At 38.2% G+C, this 21,197-nt stretch overlaps 1 protein-coding gene and 1 long non-coding RNA gene across 13 annotated transcripts in view; one reads left to right on the top strand and one right to left on the bottom strand.

Moving 5' to 3' along the window:
• Positions 1–3,107: 3,107 nt before the first annotated feature.
• On the top strand, positions 3,108–5,218 carry LOC147756362 (uncharacterized). Its single transcript, XR_015323850.1, has 3 exons — positions 3,108–3,408; positions 3,580–3,843; positions 4,024–5,218. It is a non-coding gene; the product is annotated as an uncharacterized LOC147756362 (long non-coding RNA).
• A 3,293-nt stretch (positions 5,219–8,511) lies between these two features.
• The window catches only part of LOC111246953 (uncharacterized), a 63,767-nt gene continuing 51,081 nt past the window's right edge, over positions 8,512–21,197 (bottom strand). For 5 of the 12 annotated variants that reach the window (XM_086985489.1, XM_086985487.1, XM_086985488.1 and 2 more), the window contains 9 exons: positions 12,896–12,951; positions 11,901–12,535; positions 11,345–11,440; positions 11,141–11,212; positions 10,664–10,744; positions 10,075–10,147; positions 9,671–9,815; positions 9,401–9,422; positions 8,512–8,936 (listed from right to left, as the gene is read on the bottom strand). In XM_086985489.1, coding sequence (XP_086841615.1) covers positions 8,871–8,936; positions 9,401–9,422; positions 9,671–9,815; positions 10,075–10,147; positions 10,664–10,744; positions 11,141–11,212; positions 11,345–11,440; positions 11,901–12,535; positions 12,896–12,951 — 1,246 coding nt within the window. In that variant the 3' untranslated portion in view covers positions 8,512–8,870. Of the gene's footprint in view, positions 8,949–9,400; positions 9,423–9,670; positions 9,816–10,074; positions 10,148–10,642; positions 10,745–11,140; positions 11,213–11,344; positions 11,441–11,900; positions 12,536–12,895; positions 12,952–21,197 lie in introns of those variants that run through there. The other 7 variants (XM_086985486.1, XM_086985484.1, XM_086985485.1 and 4 more) reach the window with 7 other exon arrangements.

A 21,197-nucleotide genomic window follows, 5' to 3' on the forward strand; every position in this document is an offset into this window, starting at 1 on the left:
CAACTATAAATCATGGATGCTACAAAAATATCGAATTGATATGATTTTATATTGAATATACGCTCTGTTCGTTTCTTTCGACCTGGAGGAGAACGAAAAGACATTTGGGCAGCAACATACCGACTTTGAAGACGAAAAATCAGCGAACTTAATTGAAACGCTATTGATGATATTTCCTCTTCAATGGGAGCACATCAGCAGTGCTTTTGTTCTATACGAATCACTTCGTTATTAGTCAAGAATATGTTTCTCATAAAAACGAACCGCTGGACCTTACGAGTTGTAGAAGGTGTCTAGTCGAAGCGCGCATCGTGCACAGACTGCAAACGGCGTAATGCAAATGCACTCTAAGGTTTAGTATTAAAGCAACCGACCTGGCATGGAGCTTTGACAGACGCTACTGATACTTTGTAGACTTGATATTAAATATACTAGGTTATAACGCGTATATTAGTTCAATTAGCATGGGCAGTAATACTCACCATAAACCTTCTACACCACTCATACGAAGAGGTTCTTGAACTAGTGCATTACTGTCGTCCCACCGCTTATCGTGAACTAGAGCCGGGGTGCAGTCCGCCGAGTATATCCTTTTCTTGAAGCGTGTTAAAGTACAGATTGGATGGGAAATTGTCAGGTATCGATCATGAGCCTTTTCAAGGGCCGATAGTGGCTAAGTTCTGCACAAAGGCCAAAACCAGTCTGGCACATACGTTGTAACGTCGCGCGGGTCTACGATGCTATCTGCCTAGTCAATAATCTATAAGAATTGCAGCGAGTTTGGAATATTCCGCGCGCTGTAGCATCCGATGGTCTAGTTTATCTTTTGTGAGCAACACAGAGCTCTTAAATACAATAAGCTGATAAGCAAGGGCAATTTAATTGGATTCAAACTGAACCACTAGGTTTACAAACTCAAGTTTAATAAACACAAGTTTAATAAACTTTCTTGTTAATTTCGCCAGCCTGCATATTTTAGGTGCAACTGAGCTAGCTCTGCAGGTTCTTTGTCGTATGTATGCATTTACATACTGCATATAGCTAAAGTAGTTGGTGTCGTACTGCGAGGGGTAGAATGGAGTGTTACTTTCCCATCGTAATCTAGGGTGCACTTCGTTACCTCCTGATTTAACCGGCACGGGGAACAATAGCACGGGAGTCGAAGCAGTAAAGGTCACGTTTCTCCTTCCCGAAAAATCCAATAAATCAATCGAAATCTCTTCTGCTCCTCTAAGAGTCCTCGGTAAGTCGCCGAGCCTCTACTGTCTCCGCATTTAGATATAGCATTTTGTTCAGCTATACTCATTGCACCATGTGCTGAAGATGAGAGCTGCAAAGATAACATTTCGTAATTAGCATTATCTTTTTTGTTCTTTAGGCCGCATCTAAACAAGTTTCTGAAAAATTAATCATTTTTAGGGTATTAATTGCTGCGTATATGATTACCCCATTACAGCTACAAAAGGGTAAGTGTGTCGAAAAACCCAGTAAAAACTTCCTCTGACAGGCTTTTGAAGCTAGACGGAGTGGTGGTTGTTAAAGCCAGTCGTGTTGGGAATAGCGGAAGGTCATCAAGAAAGATCTACTTTATTGCATTTGTTTTTTCTCTGATTTAATCACCGTGGTAATAAGTATTGTAACCCATTCATAAAACTAGACCTCATGGGTCTTTTATCTAGAAATAGTGGACACATTTAAAGTTAACGTAAGCCACCGCCAACTACATATCTATCTCGTAAGTATAGAAATAAAACTATCCCTACCCCCTAGATGCACAAAGGTTTTAGCGTTGTAAATTGCATTATCCTGACGTTGTGTTCCGTGCTACCTAAACATTCGCGCTTAGTGTCACTCTCAACGAGGAGGTGACGGGGTGCTTGAGGAAAATAGGATCCCTCAAGCGGGAAAGAGGAGATAGGAAAGAGAAATGCAGATAAGCAGGCAAAGACTGTACAGCGGTAACGCTACGAGAGAACATCTTCTTTTGGGAACGAAAGTTACAGTTCGATATCAACTTCACTTTGTTCTTCAGACTGTGAGAGGAACTGCCCGGCGTATTACGCAACTTCGTTTCCGATTCCGCCTACATATTGCTATATAGACATTCATATATGCACAGAAATAGTCAAACACACTGTTCTTACTGTTTTAAACAAAACAAGATTATGAGCACATTTAACGTTGCAACTTTAATCGACAAATAGTATTATTGATACTAGAAACTCTAGACGACAATTATTAAATTACCTGTTAAGTGAGTCTGTGTAATGTTTTCCACTGTTTCGTTGTTGTTCCACCACCCATCATATACATTTGCTCTGAATTTTTTCGTAAATTATACCCAACGGTCTTCCCAGATCCGTTAATTCACATAAAGGTCTGTCCATTAGTTTGAAAGTTAAGAAAGATCAGACTTAACAATCTTTTCAAAGCAATCTTTTATATCTGATCTGTCGTCACTGTTACTTGTTAAACCCACGTTCACCTGAATTCATATCACTGTTGTCACACATAAACAGAAACAAGACATGGCACAGAACAAGATCGAAATAGCTCTCAAGGTAAGATTTATTAAATGGGATATAGCACCAAAGTAAAGTCAGCTTCAAAAGCAAGGAAATACAGAGTCAGGCTAAAAGGGAAATGCCACAGCAGCATTGGCGCATTAAGACATGCGCGTAAGACGACCCACTTGCGTAACCTTGCGGAGTATGCTGCAAATGCCCGTTGAAATTAGCTTTTTATCCTATTGCTTTGTTCCGTTTCCTAATTTTCGTGACGTTAAATTGTATTCATACAAGCGCACATCGATATCGATGCGGCGCACCCCGAGGACCTTTTTTTCCGCTATCACCTGCACTAAAATGCTGCTAGTAATAATTATACTATTGGCATCCTGCGATTAAGTCGGATTCATATGTCATTATACAGATTGGCGCTGCTTTTACCTAGGAATTATGATATTATTATGCTTGCCGCATGCATATTTACAATCTACATTTATACATATACTGAAGCGCACTGGTTTAAGCATTTTACAACTATTCGCTCCACGTATATATAGCCCTACATACGTATTTATCCATAATTAGGTTGTTATAAGCGACTCCGCCAGATTTCGAAATTCAATAACTTTTTAACTACGTACATCTACGACCAAAATTTGGCTGGTAAATACCTTAGCACTATAGAAGCTTACGAGTGAGAACCGGTTGGAAAAATTACCTTTTACTCTTGGAAATCAACGCTCACTGGTCAAGTTCTTGTTCCTCGAAGCCCACAGCGCTGCAGAAATTTATCAAAGATTGGTGCAGACGTTTGTAAAGTAGGTCTTAGGCGAAAACACAGTGCGTAATGGTGTAAACATTTCAAAAACAGAGACCGAAGTGTTACAAAACCAGGATAAAGGTAATTAGATATCGAAGTCCGAAAGACAAAGGCTCATCGCCGTAATCGGGAAAAGCTTTGGATTATAAGGGCTCTGTCGGCTGAAACTGGCATTTAGCAAATAATGTGTTACTAAATTACGACTCAAAGACTAAAAATGCGAAAATTAAGTAAAAAATGCGTTGATTCCAGGCTTATCGGAGATGCAGTTTGCTAAACTTTAATCAACATAGAGCCTGAGTGAAGTCTACGATCGCTATAGATGGGCCGTAGTTGAATTTTCACCGTTAGGCATAGACGAAGCGAACCAAAATGAAGTCACTTAAAATCAAGTTATATGTACAGCAAACATCAGAAGTATCTGCTACTATAAGATACGTCCCGAAAATGAGAAAGCGCAGCTTGCTATCTCAAGATCCTTAAGAGACTTACGCACGTTTATAACAGCAATCAAAGGTACGCAATCTGATTACACTATGACGACAGCATAGCTCCCTGCTGTGCCTCAATTATATTATAGATTAAACGAATGATTATCTAGCGATAGTTTCAATCAGCTAAGTCTCCCGATCTAAATCTTTGTGGGGGGCTTATCAGACTTCAAACAGGGCAACGACAAAATTCCGCTGTTTTCAGAACCGATTAACTAGTCTCACAACATGCCGGGCTTCCTACACGATCAAGGGTGTTCTGCACAACCTCACGCCAGAAGGCCTACACAACGGGATCTTCTGTCATCTTGACGCACATCTTATTGTCGCCGCAGTGCTTGTACTGATCCCAGCTGTTCTTTCTGCTTAATAAGGTCCCTGTTTACCTTTCTCTACCGACGCTCTTGCAGATACGTTATGAATGGTGTCCAAAGGAATAAACTTCAGCGGCCTTCTCCAGCGAGATAATATACGTCATACTCGTGTACGTGTGCATGTGTACCGACCCAAATTCCTCTACTTGGAGAGTTCTGTGCCATTAGACGACGAACGATTTTCTGCGGACTTAGATGACTCTGATGCCAGTTAGAAAACTCCAAAGCTTCCACTGCATGTAAAAGCGCATGTCGTAATCTTTCCGAAACAGAACAAAATACCTAGCATTGTTAAAAAGGCGGAAGCCACACTCTCGCCGCCAAGGCGGTCAGTGCTCAAATAATGCGGAACTGGCACAATAAGCTGGGGCCGCTCCCACGAGCAAATAGCACACTCCTTCGACATATCTTAAACCACCCGGACGAACTCAGCATTGGAAGTGGCCCTTGTTGAGGTCAGGAAATTAGCGAAGGTAGCTAACCTCGTCATTCTTCAAATGCTGCATAAGAAAACCTCCGTGCTTCATACCCAGACCGTAAGACAGGCACCACCTGAACGTCTCATCAGATTCCTTGCATCGACAGTGAAATTTTTCCGGCGAACCTACTTCTTCTGTCGGAGAGTAGCGTAAAATTTTACTTTAAAGCCTCTTCACGGATCCTCTTAACTGATCTTCAAATCGAATTAAGCCTAGGCCGCTTCCTGTAGATATCTACGCACCTGCCTCACGACCTGGTCCGATAACCGCTTCGATTCCCTCGGGAGTCGTTGGCATTTCTTAGCCCATATTTTCAACTTCTTCTCATTTAAATTGGAGATCTATATATATATATATATATATATATATATATATATATATATATCGAACTTAAAACTGCATTACTTTTGAACTCAGTTAGACTCATAAGCGTCATTTGATTTTCAATATGTGACAGATACCCACCTTTACTTTTTACTCACTTGTCTATGTACCCACCATTACCATGTGTAGCATCTCTATGTATGCCTTCTCAAAGTAAATAAATACTGGCGTGTATTTTTCTACCAACAGCCCTTTTCAAAGCAGGAAAAATTCCGATATCAGACGGACCTATATCGATAGAGTAAACAGGTTAAAGCCAATGTTAGACAAACTTTTGCTCTACCCTGCGAACGACTGAGGCAAGGCGATGAGGCCTGGCAATGGCATCAAGTAACCAGGTTGCTTTCGATTGGTCTCCCAACCGTTCATAAATTTCTTGAAAAACTCAAGATAGCAGGTTGCACTAATTGTGTCATTTTGCTACATATATCATAGTACCAGACGATTCCTGAAATCCATTGTAAGTATGGCCATTACTTTACGTCAGAACCTACTAGAGATTGGCATCGAACTTTCAAAGCAACACGACTCTCTTCCCTGAATACTTTCTAACTGATGATAAAAATAGAAACATGCTATGGCAACGCTGTGTTTCAGGTACTTTTTTTTGTTGATCGAAATTGCGCATCAAATGCACTACACACATTGCTAGCTAAATCCAATTCACAAAAAAGAACCCAATTTTTACTTAGATTTCCTATTTTCAGTATTTAAGTTACAATTCGACAACACATTTTACATGAAAAGCCAGTTTTGGCAGAGCCTTTTCGATAAGTTCTGCTTTCGCGAGAAGCCTCTTCGATTGCGGCAATGCGTTCTTGTCCTTCGGCTTCCTCACTCGCTTATCTCTTTGTGGTTTGTAGCACTTTATCTTGGTCGCTTGCCAGGCCTCGTCCAAAACTAATTCAAACCCGTTATGGGCAGCGCGGCGACGTGGGATAAATTTGGATCTCGTATAGTCAAGCGGGGAAACATTATTTAATGCTGGAGAAGTTTTTGGACGAGTTCGAAACGATCATCAGAACTGCACATGTTTATACAGAGAGATAAGGTTCCTATGGGAATGCGTTGTGTTGCCTTTTGTATTTAAGGCGTTCCTCTAGAGGTCGTTATCGTAGTAATTATTTTTTGAACCATATTACTGCAGCGTCACTGCCTGATTTCACAGCTTTTGTGGAGCTTACACACGAAAATGAGACAATAGCGATGTTGGCAGAATTAAGCAGCGTCAATAATAAGTTAAGCTTGCCAAGTGGCGGATCCACTGTGGCGGATCGCGCAGCGGATATGGATGTTTCTATCGACTCTGGCGTATATTCACAGGTTTGAGAAGTGGTGGCTTGCTGTGAAAATTACAGACATCCAAAGTCTCAAGGTCGTGCGCCTGTGTTCCCCATCTGCCCCCATCGGTGGAGATCTGCAGTTGTGAAGATGATCGTTCGAAGATTGATCGATGTCGAGGAGTGTGAACGCGCTTGTTCCTAGTAGCCTACGATAAAAGTTCAATTCGAGTAGATCCGATAGGCCCTATAGTGTTTCAGGGCTAGCGTAAAAATGTTTTCAAGAAACGAACTACTTTGTTGTAAAAAAAACCTGGATAGTGTTATAGCACCCGATCAGTCGAGTATCATTGCACGATTGAAGGTTTGCCACTTTTAAAAAGAAGGAAATAGTTCAAATAACCCCAGGCCTTCGTGAAGTGTTACAGCGAATGCCAGCAATATATTTGTGTAGGTTTTGCCCGTTTGCTTCGTTGCATTTGTAAAAGCCCGCATGGAAATAAACGGTAAGACTTAATCTAGCAATGCTCGTTTCAAGTTTCGAAACCACTGATGACTTATAGCAGCCTGTATATGCATTTCAACGAACACACTTACGGTCCAACCGAGGCACCATCTTGCGATAGAAGGAGCTGCGAGTAAGACAATGAATGATCAGAACAGCAATACGAGAATTTGCCTCGAAAGACTTGCCGGAGGAAATTAAAATTTATGCCAGTGTAAATACTGCCGCAGTACCTCACGCCAAAGCTTAAAATGAACAGAACATTTCTAAAAATGTGTAAAATTGTACACTCATTATTTCTTCCGCAGAAATATCCGCGATGTTTATAGAGCTACTCGAATTAGCACAGCTACGTTGTTACATGAAATGAATTTGAATTACTTCACTTCTCGTTGACTTATTATTATTATTTCTTCCCACTGTTATTATTCCGTAATTTCCAGCATTTGTTTGAACGCTAAAACGCAACGTAATTGACTAAAATGGTAAAAGTACATTTTTCAAATAAGCGACAACTACGCGCTACAGATTTTTTGGAAATTGAACAGGCAAGAATATTTAAAATAAACTATTTCTGTAGCTCAAAAAGTGTTTGTAATGCTTTTTCGATGCATACATTTACGGAGCACACCTCTGTTGCGCTTGCACCTAATTTTTTGCTTAATATACTACACAGTTTACGTCATAAAGCAACAGGCAAATGAACATTCGGGAGTTAGTATTGCGGCGAAGTTAATACTATATGATGTAGACAAGTTATTACGTTAACGGTAAGGGCAAACATTTTCAACAATGTGAATACTCACTCAATAATTTAGGTCACCTAAGACTCTGTTTCCAATTTAAGGTCCGATATTGCCGTTAGGCTTCTACACTTGGGTCGCACTGCACACAGCCGCGGTAGTAATTTTCTTTTTAGTATACTCATTAATCCTTTTGTTCGTCTTGAAATTTAGATTGTATAGTATCACGATAAGCGAGAATGTAGAAGCCAAACATACTGACGCAGATGTATCATAGTGAAGTCATTAGGTCAGTAATTAAGTGTTAAGAACGACACCTGAAAAATATTTTTAGCATACTATTTTTTTTTTGTAATTTAGTTGTCAATCTTATGTCTATTTATCGATCTGGTTTTTTACAGAATTGTAGTGAGTGTGTAGTAATTGTTTATCGGAAAAATAAATTTTATATTTTATCAAATTATATTCTCCCTTATTATCCAGCTTGTTCAATAACCTTTGGCAACCACTGCATATGTTAACCGTTTCAATAACGACTAGAACGGTTTTTACGATTCTAACAAAAGCGTTGCTAGTCAGGTGTGGCGGCAGTAACCTACCCTAGCGCTGACCACTTAGTCTTCATGACGAACTTTGTAATTGTGTCATTTGTTATTGGCAGAAATCTTTGGATAAAGTATTTTCGCTGGTGACTTTCGGCCGGCGTTGACTTTCTGCTAAAATACGATCAAACTCACTCGGTAATGTGCAAAGTGACAAGTTCTCCTGAAGAATAGGTTATTTAATTTGATCTTAGATACCTTTGCTTTTTTGACCTAATGCCTAGAATGCATAGCTCGAGCTTAAGACTCATCAGCCATTAGCAAAGTAACCGAACTAGTATAACTAGAACCGCATAGGTGCACATATATAAAACTGAGGCAACAAATTCAGAATGTCCAGAAACAGTTAAAATCCTTTATTAAGACACCTTATTTGTTCGTATATTGTCGCGTGATTTTTAATGCATTTTCACGCACTGCATTTCCTTTTAAATAGAAAAGTTCCCAAACGAAAATGTTGTGACGATGGGGAATATATGACTAAGCAGTACACATGAACACGGACAGCATACAAAAACGCATTTCATTAAAAAAATATTACTTCAACTTATGTTGCTAGTATGATTAAATCGTAATGGTCTCTATTGTAGCGCCATGCCTGTTTGTTTTCGTAGATCGTCACATTCTACTAGAAGAAGTATTACGGTTTATCTTTGTAACCTTTTAATTTGTTCCTTTTGTGATTTCACGTGTTCCACAGCCTTTCTTCTTGGTGAGATTCGGCAGAATTGCAGGGATTCCGTTTTGCAAGCTAAAAATCCTCCTCATATGACAAAAAAAGGAAAACGTATTTCTGTTTTATTTTGATGTGTTTGACACATCGAGCAAAAGACACAGTGTGACATTCACGTGGATTAACAATTGCTTCATAAATGACAACATAGATGTGTAGCTTGCTAGCGCACAAAAGTAAGAAATTTTCGATGTATCTGCTATCTAAATTTCATCGATTGGGGCTTCGTACGGTATGCTATTATACCTCCTGCCGCAATGAATATGGTCAATTATATTGATTTTAAATCCGTCTTTATTAGTTGTCCTCGAGCTGTACACTGGCTTAAAATAGAAATCTCCTAGTGGCATCTTTCGGCTTGATGAAAGTCTAATGGCTTTTGTGCATAGTCTTATATTACATGTATACATCGATGATTTATAGGCTTTTTGCTACTGGGTTATTTAATCTACTTTCTTGGGTTTAAGGGCAAACATTTTCACCTCATACAGTCCTTTCGGGAAGCTGAAATAGCAAATACAGACAATATATATAGATACGTTAATAAAATAGTTATCAATGATAAGCTAAATCAGCATATTCTAGAATCAAAAATTACAAGACAGATTTAAAATCAATTTAAATATGATTGAGAAGCACACATCGAGACAAAAAGGCATTTGCAGAAGAACCGTTTTTCACGGTTTTTCTGTTTTAAACATAAAGTAATGGACTTTTTTTGGTTTGAGGGAATAATAAGCTAACGAACAAACCGTATTTGCTTTCGTTCACCAACAACCCTGAGGCTCGCCTTTTTAAATATCTCTAGCAGCAGTGAGCGGGGCCTTGTTACCGAAGAGTCTTTATTATCCATTTCAACAGAGCATGATGATAAGTTGTCCTTGATACAAACTAAACCTGTGACGTAAAGGTAAATAAGTATTCAGTACACATCAATAGACAACCCAATAATTATTCTCTCGGTAGTTAGTGGACACCTATGGCTATTCAAAAATTGAGGCCTCTTTTAAGAGCCTATGTTAATCAATTTCTATTACACTCAATGTGAGAAACTTTGTAGCCGTGGCACGAATTGCTCATTTGAAATATTTCTTTTATCAAACACTGAACAAAGTTCAATTCGCCGGAGTGATACGTAACGATGTACACTACATACCATTTTCACGTAGTCCATTGGCAGCCTTTTTTAGAAATTCGACAAAATCAGTATCCGTTAAATGCCCAGTCACCTATAAAAAATATTTTTTTTAAATGCATTTTAGTCCATCGACTGAAATTCACTGATTCAGGTTACTCTACAGTATTGCATACTTATTTCCGATGTATTTAAGAAAAAAGGGTAGGAAACCAAGGGCAAATACAATCTTTGCTGGTAGTGGGCAGGAACCTCTTGTTGTTGCGTTCTGATCTCCACTTCACACTGTTTCATAGTAGTGTCCTTTTATAAGGTATAGTATCATAAGTACATTGAACTAAAGTTTACTTATTAGAAATGGCGTGATCTTACAAATGTACTTAGCTGGTTATCATTTCAGCAATACCCTCAATACCTTTGGTTAATAGTAATAATAATAATCACTATTATTATTATCCATCACATATTTCGTTCGGGGCCTGATGCACAAATTTAATTACTTATTATATTAAACATGAGATGTATATACTGCATGTGGTAGTAGCATTTTTTTAATACGTTCTGAAGTTTTTCTGGCAACAAAGATCACCTTTTATTAATGTATACAGACCCATTGCACCCATATGACATCGTACCGCCGTTCTGGGTCGGGTATGAAGGATTGGAGACCTGCGCAAATCTTTCGGCCCACCTTAAAAAATACGCAAACGCCCAGTAATAGTCCATATTATCAGAGGTGAAAAACAGGTAATTTATTTGCTGTTTACTAATTCTTTTTAAACTGGCCCAGCTTAATACTTCTATCATTACTATATGTATAATTTCACTTTAGTAATGGCTCTGTTCGCTCAAACGAACACACGGCTACACAAATCTAATTGCTGCATTTTCTACAAGAATCTTTTTCGTATTTGCAGCGTACTGCTTTTTGAATAGAAATACCTTGTTTCTTTCAAATTTTATGCTTTAAAGCGGTTGTGCATCTATTTAGCTGATATAGCCTGTAAGACCTATCATTGTTCGAAAGTAAAGGGAAATACATGAAAATCAGGTCAGTGTGTGTAGATGGATCGAAGCAATGGTTTACCTTATGCCTGATATCTCCAAGGTAATCGTCAGCCTTATCAAGGAACTGCTGATTCTGTTCCAGCATGTCTACCTAGAATTTAAAAACACAATGGTTAAAGTGCACCAATTAATTAATATCGTCACAAAACAACAAATAGTTGATTGACTGATTAATACATGCTGGCAACTGGGCGCCTGCCAAATGCGTGAGGCTTTTACAAACCTCAGTAAAGATATGCGAAAGCATCATTTTCGTGACGCGACCAATTCCTGCTCCACAGTCCAACGCCCGAACTGTTCCAGTTGCATTTTGTTTTCTCTGAAAATAAATAAAGTGAAACAACGAATAAAGTGAACAGATGTTTTATATTTAGAGCAACTGATCCAGCATATTCACACAGGATTCCCGCAGGTGAAATTTTGAAAGATTATTTACTGAAATACATAGAAACCTCGGTCTATTTAAACATTTTTCGTCACTACACGTACCGGTTGATCAATCCGAGTATTCGTGAGATACTTGGTGCAAAACTTGCTTAAGCCTAGGAAACCATGAACGCTCTGCGGAAACTCTATTTAAAATAATTTAGTTATGTACTAATTGTTTCCTATTAATCACCTGTTAGGTCACTCGGGTAAGCACTAGTAAATTCTAAATTTAGCAGTTATAAAAGTTACCTTTTCTACTTTTCTTTTACTACTAGAAATACTAATAGAAGAAGACAGGCAAAAACGTGTTTTATTTCTATTTAATTACTTCACTAGAGTTGTATCCTTACCTCACAAAATTCTCTCAGAAAACGTTTACTGGCACCCACGTCAATGTCGGAAATCTCAGCGAATCCCCCAAGCATCCCCTCGATAGTTGGCTCGATCCCTTCCCAGTATTTGGCTCCATCAGCATAAAATGACGGTCGCTCTTGATTTCCTATGTAGTCACAAGCTCCGATGCCGGGATCATTTTCACGATTAATGTCCGATTTACACACTTGATTACAAGCAATTGTTCTCTGTCGTGCTGGATCATTACTGAGGCAGCCTACTATGCTGCCAGAGTTTGACTTTGTTAAATGTTTATCTGTGACTAGATGAAAACTTGGATTTTCCACAAGGTTGTTCGTGCTTGCACCGCCACATACGCTGTCAATAACAGCAGCAGTGGTCACGTTGATTTCACTTCGACTAGCTGCGTGAGAACTCAGGTCGCCTAGGCCGCTTCTATTAACTATTGTAGAAGGGTTCTTGAGAAAGACGTATTTATCGGATCTTGCTACCGCGAGGGGAATATTTACAACATCAATCATGCTTCCTTTTAAGCTGCTTCGATGATTTTCCGTCGTTACGTGGCCACTTGGGTCGGCTGAGTGGTCACTAGCTTTGGCTGGCTGATCCACATCGCACTGCACGCAGCCAGCTGTCAAATTATGGATATTGGATATTAGGGACTTTCATAGAAAACCCTTCACCTTCGGAGTACATATATTTCAAGTTGTATCTCTTGTAGTATCTCCTCATTACACAGCTAGCAATATCCGTTTTACCATTCCTACCACAGGAACGGGCGCGGGATACGCGGATAAACTTTAAGTAACAAATAATACTGCATAACACTGCTGCTTTTTAGTTCGTATCTCTCTAGTTTCATTACACTATTTCTTAGGAGAGGGCACATGATCGACTTTTCGCTTCTTAAGTTCTACTAGGAAAACGCATAGGACTTAGTTCCGTTATTTTCCTCCATTATATATACAGGTCGGCTTTGAGATAAACTCACCTGAATTTGGACTAGTTATATTTATACGGCCATCCATTGGTGACATACTCATGTCTCTGAGAATAAATTGAACCTTGTTAATATACTTCAACTTAAATATATTTAATTAATTTCAATTATTTTTGTTTCAGGATCTATACTAGTTTCGTATTAATATATACTGAGTAGTCAAAAAGGCATTGAACTTAAGGTAAATATATTTTTACCTCTTAAAACAATATTATTAAACTATGCAGGCTAATTTTGACTGATGACGTTTTGCCATTTTTCTGGCAACAACATAATCCCATCCATAACTGTCAAACTTCTATATAGAGCGAAATTATAGTGAAAAATAATTTTTATTCCTCTCCATTGAAACTGAACACCATTCAGGAAACTCTACATAGGCCGAGAGAGATGATAATCTGATGGTACAAGATCCGGATTTTACGGTGGATACAATTAAATTTCCCGTTCAAATTCTCCTATAGTTTTGGTAGGTAGTTAAAAAATAAGTAATATTTCACTGTTTTGGTGACAGACGACGCCCCTTTCATTCACTAGGTCCACCATTCTACTTTGTTATGGCTTGTAACCGTCGCGACCTATATTACCTGAGATATATCGCTTTAAAGCAACCTAAGTAGAAAGAACGATAATACCTCTTCGAGATCTCAGTGTATCTACAGTTTTGTGGTGTTTTCGTCTATTTGCATTGTACCGTCACCAGCAAGTCTTTACCGATGGCAGTTGCCTATTGGCTTGTTATTAATTGTAAGTGAAGCATTCGAAAGTAACACCAAAAACGATTTTATCTATAAATTAAAAAAAAAATTCGGACAAATTCATAATAGGCCTCTTTGGTTTACACTAAGTGCAATGTTCCATTTTACAGTCAAACGAATTAGCACTGCTGAGTAACAAAATGGCGTAAGCTTTCCCCGACGCGTCCAAATTTTCAATTCTACTAGAAGATAGTCAGTAATTATGTGATAGGGGGACTAACAAAAATATCGTTTACTATTTTCTATTCTTGAAGCCATACAAACACATCTACTGTGCGTAGCTGAAAAAAAAGTAACTGTTCTGCACAGAAGGCGACTCAGCGTCTTCCTAACGATAGCTATATGGTCCTTGTGGAGGACGAAGCTTAGGCACAGACCCTCTACAATTTGGATGTTCGCTGAACCCATCACAATCACCTGATTTCGCACCCTCATTTAAAACGACTTTGACACCAAGGTCCCGATTATAAATAGTCAAAAATGCCATGTTTTCAGAGCTAGGATGAAAACTTCCCTGAAATCGAGATTCTTCTTTCTTTTTTTTTTTAAATTTACTGAGAAAACAGCCATATACAGCCTATTGAACCACGCGTCATATATTGAAAATTCAGCAAAGGTCTTCTGCGATACCCGTGGGTAACATGTGTGTATATTTGAAGGTGACGCAGGAGTCCCCTGACATACAGGAAATCCTCGTTTTACATCTGTTAAAATAGAACTGATACGCAACCTTTTCTGATAGAGGATGGATTTTGCTGAGAAAACGGGGTCACCTTAGTGCAATTTTTTTACATTTCTTTATTACTGTTATAGTGCTATGACAATAGTGTTTACGCTACAACCACGACTTCTAACGTATTGATTTTTGTTCTCTTGACGATTATGTATGTCCAAAGACTTTGTCAGTTTTTGCCAATTTTCACTTTGTTAGGTCCTCCTCTGTTTATCGTCACTCAGAAGCATATCGAAATAAAATGCGTACAAAACTAATAATAACACGGAGTAGGTGCTCTTCAATTTAGTGTTTCTGTTCGCGTTTATATTCAATAGAATACACGGGAAAAACAGTAGGCACGGGCTCTGTGTGGTAATCGTAGAGTGACACCTGACCTTTGTCATATACAATGCGCCTAGGCTTTCGTAGCTTTAACACGAAGCCCACCATCAGCAATCAATTCGACATCCTTTCTTAAAATAGTAAATATTTAACCTTAGCAGTTCGCCATCGAAAATTTAAGTTTAATTATAACAACAATAACTTTAAGCGTCTGTTATTGTTCGGATGCCATTAGGAAAGGAATACAGAATGTGTCGGTAGTGGTCGCTGCTTTTTTTATTTCAAACTTTACTATACGTGTCGCATATGCATACGTATGGTCACATAGCGTACCCATATGTACCATATGTATGCTTACGATAAACGGGAACCCTACGACTACGTCTGGTCCATAGACCCATTAGCATCTCACCTAAAAGAAGCAAAATTGTTCGGCTACAAAGATGCACTAAGACATCTGATATATTCACAAGGTGCAATGAGGAATTATTGGTGAGTTTTATAAAAGGGTTGAAGGCTGATCAATTGCATTTTCAGTTTTGTATCACTGGAGTGTTGTACCCTGTAGTATACCTATTGGAATATAGAAACGGTATTAGGGCGCTCTTGTTATAAAAGTGTCATTTAAGTTTACATTATATTGGAATCCTTTACGTGTTTCACACTACTTGAACAGATACGAGGCGGAATATTTCCAACTATCAAAAAACTTTTGTCTCAATCTTATATATATTACATAATCTATATACGCAGTTTGGATATTCATTAAAACGGTAAAACAGCTTCGGACCGTTCGTGATTGGTACGCAAGTAATTTAGAAAATTTAAAGCTGCAATTCATCATCATATATCCGTGAGTAGCGACAGGTAACCTATATGACATAAAACGGTCGACATGCTTCTTTAGCTACTTTTTTTTTATTAGCGCACGTTAGGCATGTAGACGCATCGGTACATTCGAACCAATGCTTTTCCGGACATCGTATTCAAGCATTCTCTTTTAACCTGCGAAGCCATCGCAGCACAAGCAATACTCCTAAACATCTAGTAATATATATATACAAAGCGCATCGACTAAACTGAGATCGTATTCTATTGCTCCCTTATGGTTTTACGAATGCCAAAAAATATAAAGTCAACAGACTTAGTTGGTGTCGTTTCTCTGGTCTCTCGAAGATGAAGCAACAAGTTGTCTCTGATAAACAAAGTTTTTTTATCGACGTAAATCTAAGCCACAAAAACAATCTTTGTCTTGTTTACATATTTGCTTATTACCTACTTCGTCCATTAAAAAAACACTATGTATGGTGCGTTATTAAGTGTAAGTTTAACTAATCTCGATATGACAGCGCTGATTTACTCATTCGCGCTATCAAGAAAGTGTTTGCATACTTCTAAAAGAAAATCTTAGGAACAAGCCTGTGAGCAGCCTGAGTCTCAGTTTGAAGCTGTGATTCTGGCAAATGGTGGTTTTATTGAATAAACATATTCGTCAGGAGCGGCGCTTACAGCATATGCAACGGATAGCGTTCAAATATATGTTCTTGTTGGGGATAAAGTCTTAAAAATGATTAATAAGAAACAGCTATAATTTAGGTTACGGTCTATCCTGAAGATTTGTGGGAAAAACAAGCTTAAAAATGACTTTAATCATTATTGATAAGTAAACTCTTCTCATCGAGAAAGTTTTGTACTAGGAGCCATATGCCTAGGAAACTCACTTCCGTACTTTAAGATATACAAAATCGCACCCAGCACGTCCTCTTACAGATTGAAACGCATTGATCGATGCGCCCTGCTTCGTTTAGTCACCCAACACACATTCGCCCATGAGATATTGGCGCACTGTGATAATTCAAATGTTTTAAGTTTTACGTCCAGTTCTACTACGTGAGGCTGGTTTCTACCACGGAACGAAAAGTGTCTATGCCCAGGTTCATTCCTAGACCACCATGTGTTCTTAAATGTAGCAGGCAAACACGTGAGCCACTGCTGTATCATGGAGATGCGCTCTATAGACACGACCACAAGTCTACAAGCCGCTACTCCGTTGGTGTCCTTTACTCTCCGCAGACTTCTCTTATTAGATTGGATCGCTGCTTTCAGCAAACCACAGCGTTCAGGAAATCATAAAACATCTAGGGTACCTCGTAGTCCATCCATAATCCAATAAAAACCGATGCCAGCAAAAAGGTAATGTTAAGACACACATAGTTCGTCCTATGTTGTTTAATTGAGACTTCGACAAAATATGTCGATTTTCTGTGCCAAGCAAGCAATACTATTATATTCACGATAATCTCTCGGCGCTGAGTGATGATGCTATAAAAATCAATTTATGATTTGTATGGTTTTTAAAATATTTAATATTGCACTTTTCTCTTTCTTTACTAAAGGAAGAAATTTTTGCAAACCTAGGCATCGTAAAGGCACAATTTTTTTTGTTAATCTTTTTGCGAATTTATTGGATAATACACCAGTGCGTTTGGAATCAACTTCCTATACTATTTTATAAGTGTTCGAGGTACCAAAATAATGATGCATTCAAGAAAACAAATACAAAAACTAGGAGACGTTCGGACATTGAGTTGGTCTCACAATAATCTTCATACATTTCTTCACAACTTTTTTTTGATGCAAGCTTACTTCATTTCTGAAAATTAGGAAACAGCTTTATAGAAGCTGTTTCCAGGAGTATAATATTTCTATAAAACATGTAACCTTTTTGGTATGTGGCTCTGATGACTTAAAAAGAATAACCTATAATGGATTCTCTTAAAACTATCAAGCCTATAAACCTTGATAAAAAACTAATCGAACGACATCGATATTTATTACTAAGCTGCCTGTATATTAAAAAAAAAAAAGCTTTGGTTGGAGTTCGCATTGGTGAAAAATGTATAGCGAATACGTGGGCATCAATCTGATCTTTAAACGTTGTTTAGTTATTTTAGTAATTATAATTATCTTTAAAACACTCTAAAACATTTGTTTCCGAAATATTCTATATATGAAAGAGAAGCTATGTAAACATTTTGGAGCATAATACACTATCAACATTTTTTTTGCAATGGTGAATCTCAATGATGCTTAAATCCACGCAAAAGACTTTTTTCTTCCAATACAGAATAAAAGAACAAACTACCTGTTACATAATTTAAGCTTGATTACTTTCGTTCCAGTATATCTACTTAAATCTGGCACATATCTAAGATGTGTGACTATTTTTCTAGCATTTGAGATCAACACCATTGTATCGCGCAGAGTTAGCTAAGTACTTATCACAAATTTTTATTTCTTTTCACTGAACTGGATTTACCCAACAACTGCATAAAAATAATGAGCAGTACTTATTCTACTCTTGTGTCTTCTATTCTTGCTTATACGTGATGGCTGATCAGTGGTCACACGAATGCAGACCTGCAACCGCGCTCCACAATCTCGTTTCTATTTTGCCAAATTATAATTTATGTTGGTCTTCCTGAGTGTGGCAGGTACTAGATAGATGCTGTAATCGACTCCAACTGATATGGAGATGCAGTAATTGCAGAAATCTAGTGGCTTTCGAAACGCGCAATCATCGTCATTCGGGCAAACTTCTCGTACGTAAATGTGACCCGTTAAAGCTTCGCTTTTTTTGGCAGACATACTTCCCCTATATTTTCAACAACACAAACTGCTTTTCGAACGTCGATATTAGATATTTTAAGCAGGTCGCGCAGACTTACATTGTCTTAGGAGGAAAATTACAACAACACTTTTTACGTTTAGAAAAACAAACTTCACAGAACGCGCATCACAAATTGGTTCGTTCTTGCGCCGTAGGTTCTCATTAAAAAAAAGTTAGCCTTAATTAACATGGGTCTTGAAAGGACGTTCGAAACTTTCACTTCGTCTGCTAACTATTTACCAACTCGAGTTCTGTTATTTAGCGAACATACAGAGGAGCATTTGAGCGGACCAAGAACATGCAAACGCAATTCAAATAATGGTCTGCGAATTGTTGTTTCTAGCGCCATCTTGCGGTGGAGAAGCAAGGCAATTTTCTATTGATAGAAATGACACAATACGATGATGGATTAAACGTCATTGTTATTAGTCAAAGCCTTCTATTCGATCTATTATAGAGATTTTATTCACAGCAAAATATATGATGAACGTACGAAAGAACCAGGTATATCAGGCAGGTTTTTACTACTGCGGTTACGCTTCATGAACTAATGAAGTACGTTGTGTCAATTAACAATAAGGGTAGTTCTCCGAATCTTGATACGACTTTCCTTCGTTGTCCTTTATAAAATAGAAGGCAACAAGACAGCCCAATCTTGTCTACTTGGGTGCCAGACAAAGTTATTGAAGTGTAGAAACACATCATCCTTCAATATGATTATGACGTGATCTGATCTTATCCTTTTCATAAAATGTTTAATGTAAAAGAAATTAACTGAGAAATCTCAGGCTGCGTGCTGTACACCATATGAAGAAAAGGACGGAGCACGTATATATATGCACCTGAATTGAAATTTACGCTTATGCTTCTTGGATGTATCCGAATAAAAAGAAATAATCCAACGAAATTTTCTACATGTTTTAGAAGTGTCTTTCTTAGCAGTCAGATTTACCAAGCATATGTGTACAGTATCATCATTCACTATATTAATGAATTTGAAGGTATAAGACCATTCAAAAATACTGGTTCTTCAATCCGCAAATAACGCTTTAATGTTAACTGTATTTTACGCGATATTGTTAGATATAAGCTCGTTAGAGTATCGCTGAAATAGGCTACATGCAACGAAGTCCAATGAAGTTAGATTTTGGCTTTGTAGAAGGCCAAAAATACGAAAAATATAAAGACCTGAAAAGAGCAAACAGCTAAAAAAATGCAAAAATACCCAGGAAGTCTCAAAAAAATGATAAAGCTTATTTAGATGACCCAATTGACACCTTTCGGTTTCCTTAATTTTTAATTTAAAAAAATCTAGATATATCGAAAATGGCCTCTTGAGTCCTTTAAATCGAAAACCTATTCAGGGTTTGCCCTATGAAAACCTTCCCCACATTTTTTGAAAACCGCACAAAAACTGCCAATAAGGTAGAACGTTGACTCTAAGTAAAAAAAAAGAGAGCTTTTGATTTAGCGCGAAGATACCGGATAATAGCTAATTTTTGTTTACGTTTTTAAAATAAAGCACTGTTTCGCTCTATAACGACTCTGCTGTTTTGCTTTAAAAATATAAAGCCAAGATCGGCGGATGAACGCATGCCTGTTGGGATAAACGAACTGTTAAATTATCTTCATATTCAGATATCGCATTTGCATACATACAAAGATCCTTTTGCGAAGTAGTTTCTACCTTGCAATTTATAAAATGTTTCCACTATGAGAAAGTGATTTGTTTTTTTTTTTATAGGACACAAATATGACTGCCAGGTTAGCAGGGTACAATTCTTGACCATTGGCTATAGATGGACCGGCAAAGCTGGCTGGTAAAAAATGGAACGTCTAACGCCGGTAGAGACTGACGTGTGGCAAAAATTTAAAAGCAAGTGTACCTCCAGCAATTTTCGGTGAGACTCGCGAAGAAACATATGCCAGTCAAAGCGGAGCTATAATTCAGTAGAAACGTTTCTGGCCAGCGTGTAATGGACGGCGAAATTTGGCCAGGTTGCTACCTTCATCGTAGCAGAGAAAGTGATTTTGATACGATATCGTTTTCTTAGTCTGAAACTACTTACCGGAAGTTCCCACATCCTACAGAGGTATAGCTCTCGGCCTCACAAAAATGTTGGCAAAAAAACGGGTATTAGGGATGAAGTACCGATTTTTTAACGCCCAGTGCCTTCGAAAACGGAAAATTACATGTTTGCGCCAACCAGATCCTAGCCCCACGTCGTTTCGGCACCATCTGATTGTGATGTGAATGAGTGTCAACGTTGGAGCGCCATTCTTGCACCAATTCAATATTAGCACATTAAAAACCAAGTTCTCACTGGTCAACGGTTGTACGGATGTTCAAGTTAGACAGAAAAGTTTACCGGTTGATGCCTGTCAAAGCACAGTTTACCACTTCAGAGCACAGGGCTTCCGCGGCAGGCCGAATTGTTCGCGTTAATGTCTCGAAACTCATCTTAATGCTTTTAAGGCTATTTGAGAAGATGTGAAAAGCAGAGACATTTCGTTGTGACCTGGCAAATTTTTCTGGAGATTTGTTTTTTCAAGCAAAGTGCATACACTGCCAAAAGTATGCTAAAGCGAACGAAGATTCTGGTAAACACAAGCTTCTATAAGCGCAGGATGTTAAATTCGTCTGCCCAAAAAAAAGACACCGCGTATTAGTCAAGAGGTTCGCAGTGATTTTTCATATGAACATTATTCGACTGCGCTTTTTACAACAACTTGGATCATTGATCTTACTTAGGAAAAATTTAATCAACTAATTAAACATATAACGTTAATACAAGGAAATTAGGAAAA

This window comes from Varroa destructor, unplaced genomic scaffold, assembly GCF_002443255.2.
Source record: "Varroa destructor unplaced genomic scaffold, Vdes_3.0 BEIS01000003.1, whole genome shotgun sequence".
Classification (NCBI taxonomy): domain Eukaryota; kingdom Metazoa; phylum Arthropoda; class Arachnida; order Mesostigmata; family Varroidae; genus Varroa; species Varroa destructor.